This window comes from Panthera pardus, unplaced genomic scaffold (genome assembly GCF_024362965.1).
Source record: "Panthera pardus isolate Hobbes unplaced genomic scaffold, ASM2436296v1 HiC_scaffold_236, whole genome shotgun sequence".
In the NCBI taxonomy this organism is placed as follows: Eukaryota; Metazoa; Chordata; class Mammalia; order Carnivora; family Felidae; genus Panthera; species Panthera pardus.
The window spans coordinates 1-4,629 of NW_026526806.1; the positions used below are offsets into that span (position 1 = coordinate 1).

The window sequence follows — 4,629 nt, forward strand, 5'->3', positions numbered from 1 at the left end:
TTGTGGACTCACTCACCGAGGATCATGGAGCAGCGCTGGGCAGGTTCCCGGCCCGTGAGCAGCGTGAAGTGCTCGGGGTAGTAGAACTCCAAGGCTTCCAGAAAGGCCTCATATCCCCCTCTTGCCGCGGGCAGCGCAAGATGTCCATCAGGCGCCCTGGGAGTGGCAGGGGATACCCAGGGGTCAAGGTCAGGACTTTCCCCAGTGCCTAGCCACTTCCTCCCCTTTCCCTCCCCAATGCTCCAGGGCCCACGTTCCCCAGACTTTTTATTTCCCCAGATTTTTGAGTCAGTGACACACACAGGGGCCTGTCTCGACACATCGGTGGGGAGAGCCTGTCTGCCACAGGCAGGAAAGCCAGGACCCTCCCGCCAGGGTACCTGTGCTGCAACAGCTTCCCAACCCCCGGCCTACCCCCACCCCACCCCCCCCCACACACACACACACACAGATACAGGGCCAGCGAACACTCCCTGCCTTTTCAATGGCACAGAGGAGTCCCCTCCCTCCCCAAACGCAAAGTAATACACTGTATTTCTCCCACCGGCCAAGGCCTGAAATGCCACCATTAGACCCTCATCCCTTTGCCAGCTCTGGTTCAAGGACACAACCCTGCGGGAGAGGGCACCCTCACAAAGCTGTGACGGGTCTTGAGCACTTAGGGCGAAATAACTCTCCAAGGAATGCGTGGCACAGGGGCAGGAGAGGGCAGAGAGAACCCAAGAGATCAAAGGGCACAAGAAAGATGCCGCGTCCATCCACTAGGTCCCAGATCGAGACTGCGGCTGACAACCACAATCCAAGTTCCCTGCTCCAGAGTGGGCCCAGGAAGCGGGAGGCAACTGCAAGGCAGACAAAACCCAGATGCCCGTCTGGGCACCAAGATCCGCTGGGTCGTGATGGTGGTTCAGGCGGAGGCGGGATGGGGGTGGGGGGAGGCACCAGAACCCCTGGCCTCCGGCTCCAAGGCTCCGTGCGCCGCGCTCGCGCTCGGAGGACAGTCAGCCCCGGGGGAGAGGCCCGACCCCACGCGCCCCCCGCGGCTCACCGGTGCGGTTGACGCGGCACGGGAAGCGGTAGGTGCTCAGCACCTCCTCCTCGTCCTGCTCGTCGATGACCCGGCACTGGCGCAGATACGGCGTCAGCTTGGCCGGGTTGAGGGCGCGGGTCAGCCGGTGCCGGACGCCCTCGATCCGCTCCCACAGAGCGTCCTCCTCCGCCTCGGACCCCGAGCCGGCCCCGGCCTCGTCCTCCGCCTCGCCAGCCTCGGCCCCGCCCGGCATGGCCGCGTCCTCGGGGTCTGCGGGCCGGAGGCGCGAGGGGGCCGATCAGCAGGGTCGCCCACGGGCCGGGGTGCGCCGGCCGATCCCCGCCTCGGGGGCGTCGCCGGCGCCCGGCCCGCCCGCCCCGCGCCCCCGGGACTCACCCCGCACGCCGCAGCCGCCTCGGGCTCCCGGCTCCGCGCTCGGGCGGCGGCTCCGCCGGCGCAGGGGGGCGGCGTCCGCGGCGCCCCGGGCCCCGCCCCCGTCCCCGCGGCCGCCGGGGCTGCCCGGGCCCCCCCACATCGCCGCCCCGGCCCGGGCCCGAGCGTCCGGCCCGCCAGCCACCCGCACGTCCGCCCGCACGCCCTGCCTCCCGGCCCTCCGGCCGCGCGCCTCCCCCCCGCTTCCTGTTTCCCGCCGGCGCTCCCGGCCCCGGCTCGGCGGGGTCCGGGCGGCCCGCCCACACCTGCCCGGCCTCCGGGCGGGGCGGGGGCGGGCGTCGCACGCTCACCACCCCCCCCCCACCCCCCGCCCACGCCGCGACACACCTTCCCCGCGGCGCGCCGCACCGGCCGCCCCTGGCTCGCAGCCCGCACCGCGGCCACGCGGGCCCGCACACGGCGGATACTCTCCCGGGGCTCCCACGGCGCCACGGTCCCACCCAGCCTCCACCGCGCACCCGCTCTGTCCGTCCGGACGCCGCGCGCCCAGTCCCAATCCCTGTGTGCTCCGTGGCCATGGCCGTGAAGCGTGGGGCGAGGGCTCGCGGGCCGACAGAACCCCGCCCCCCAGCCCCAGAGCCCTCCCGGGTCTAGAGTGGGGCCACCGAGGCCCTCGGTGCCGGAGCACCGCCTGGGAGCACTCCCTCCTGGTTCCCACCAGGGTCCCTCTCTGACCGCCTCCTGCCCAAGCGGGCAAGCGCTTCCCCTCTTGTACCTCAGTGTCCCCAAAGAGACTGCCAGCTCTGGCACCTTCCCTCAAGCTGCAGGGCAGCCCCTGGGTGGGCACCAAAGGACAGAGGTCAAGGCCGCCTCAGAGATGGGAGTCTGAACTCTCAGGACACCACTACTAACGCCCGTCCCAGGCATGAAGTCTCATGGAAGAACACGGGGGGCCAGGGGCCCCATGTTTCCCAAAGGGTGTGCCTCCAGAGGCTGGATTCAGAAACGCCTGGGAGTGGTTCTGCGGTCAAAGTCAAGTAAATTTGAGAAACACTGCGGCCATCCTCCCCCCCTCCCGCCTTGGGAAACTCATGGTCACTTACCAAGATAAAGTCGATACCCATATCTACTGACACATGTGCCATCATCTCTCCACGAATTAGAAATTGCCCGTGGTGCCTGCTGGGAGGGAAGACCAGGAGGGGGCAAATCCCAACCCTGACCCTTCGGGGAAGTCATCATCCCGGGCGGGACTGAGAAGCAGAGGTAATAAACCAGTGAATAACAGAATTTTTGTAAAGTGTTTGGCACGAAGCTGGCACTCAGTGGCAACAAGAGCAAACGGTTTTGAGCTCTTATTATGTATGGAACGTATTTGTGTCCCCCTCGTTTTCCAGACTCGAGCTCCTTAAATCAACGGCCTCGCAAGGTCGCTTCTCCTATTATCCCCATTTCCCAGGTGAGGAAACAGCGAAAACATAGGGAGCCACGCGGGTGATCCCGGTGGTGCCGTGAGAAGCCTGGGGGGAAGGGGGGGAGTCTGCCCTGCCCTGCGGAGACCCCGCCACCTGCCAGCACAGGTGCCTCCCCAGGCTCTTGGAGCAAGCAGCCCCTGTTCGGTGCCCTGGGCTAACCACTGCAAATTAAATTGCTTGCAGCACTAAGAATAGGGAAAAACTAAAACTGAGGAAGAGGCATGACCAGAAAGGGCGGTTGTGCAGAAGGAACAGCCGGTTGCAAAGGCCCAGGGGCGGGAAATCTCACTTTACGTTCCCAAGGGCCCTTCGTTCCCCCTCGCTTGCTCCAACTTGCGCCATTCCAAGCCATCGGATCCTGCTCACCAAAGTCCCTGTGACTCAGAACCCCCAGGGGTAGAGATGAGGTGAGTGGGCGGTCCTGCCCAGAAGGCTGGTGAATAATCATCCCACTGGCTTCACCCAGGGAGCCCTGACCCTGTGCAGCGATCTGAACTCATTCCATCTCACGCAAACCAGAGGGGAGCCTGTCGCTCTCCCAGGATGAGGAAGCCGAGCTCAGGTAAGGCTATGGGCAGACTGTCCCATCCCAACCAGGAAACCGATGACGTCAGCACGCCCTGGGGAGAAGGAGCAGCCTCCGTGTGGACGAGGAAACCCAGCTGAAACCCGTGCTCTGCCCCTCATTCGTTACTGGGCTCCGGGGAGCTGGAACCTCCTTTCCTGGCCTCATTTTCCCTACCCATGCGGTGGGGGCCGGCCTGAACAAAAGGAACCCCGTCCCATGGCGCGGACCCTGGAAGCTGACTACCTGCCTTCAAAAGCCCCCTTTTTTTTACTTTAAAGGAATCTCGGGGCACCTGGGTGGCTCAGTCGGTTGAGAGCCCGACTTCGGCTCAGGTCACGATCTCACGGTTCGTGGGTTCGAGCCCCGCACGGGGCTCTGTGCGGACAGCTCAGAGCCTGGAGCCTGCTTCCGGTTCTGTGTCTCCCCCGCGCTCTCTGCCGCTCCCCCTGCTCGTGCTCTGTCTCTCTCTCTCTCTCAAAATAAATAAACAAAAATAAATATTTAAACATTTTTTTAAAAAATAATAAAGTAATCTCTATGCCCAACGTGAGGCTCAAACTCACGACCCCAAGATCAAGAGCCGGCCACTCCACCCGACTGAGCCAGCCAGGCCCCCCTCGAACCCCTTTCTCGGTGCCTCAGGCCTCCTTACCCCGTGAAACGGCCAGGATAATAGCACCTATCAGGTAGGGCTATTCTGAGGGTGCAATGAGTTAACACACCCCCGTGCCCTGCACATAACAGGTGTTCACTAGAGTAGCGGCTGTTGCAATCCACAAGGGTCTGTCTTCTGGGGAAACCCGCGACCCCCAGCGGATATGCTGCCCCCCGCCCGGCCACCCCACCGACACGCCCCTCCTGGCTTCAGTGCGCGCACACTTGAGCTCCAAAGAAACTTCCGCGCTAGTCTCTCTGGAGTACTCCTCTCCGCCCAGGGGAACGCTCTCCCTCCCTTCTCCTCCATACCCTTCAATTCTCTGCTCACATGCTCCCTCCTCAGAGAGGTTTCCCTGTCCACCCTGAGGAAAGGAGGCCCTGCCCGTCATCTTTCTGTCTCCACCTCCCATACTCGCCAACATAGTGGAAGGCTTCTTGCGTGCTGGGGTCCTTCTGAGTGCTTTCCATAGATCAGCCCTCACCACTGACCTGGGAAGTAAGCCACT

General features: G+C 63.9%; 1 protein-coding gene across 1 annotated transcript; it reads right to left on the reverse strand.

The window, feature by feature from the left end:
- Positions 1 to 17: 17 nt before the first annotated feature.
- Positions 18 to 1,814, reverse strand: LOC128772739 (caspase recruitment domain-containing protein 10-like). The gene is made up of 3 exons (XM_053888688.1): positions 1,427 to 1,814; positions 1,049 to 1,300; positions 18 to 156 (listed from the first exon to the last, which is right to left on the reverse strand). Exons 1-3 carry the CDS (start codon positions 1,563 to 1,565, stop codon positions 23 to 25), a joined length of 525 nt encoding a protein of 174 aa, XP_053744663.1. The 5' UTR covers positions 1,566 to 1,814; the 3' UTR covers positions 18 to 22.
- Positions 1,815 to 4,629: the final 2,815 nt, after the last annotated feature.

Coding starts and splice junctions, on each gene's coding strand:
- LOC128772739 (XM_053888688.1), bottom strand. CDS start 1,565: ATGTGGGGGGGCCCGGGCAGCCCCGGCGGCCGCGGGGACGGGGGCGGG. Junction 1,301..1,426: donor AGGCGGCTGCGGCGTGCGGG/GTGAGTCCCGGG, acceptor TCCGGCCCGCAG/ACCCCGAGGACGCGGCCATG. Junction 157..1,048: donor GTGCCGCGTCAACCGCACCG/GTGAGCCGCGGG, acceptor TGCCACTCCCAG/GGCGCCTGATGGACATCTTG.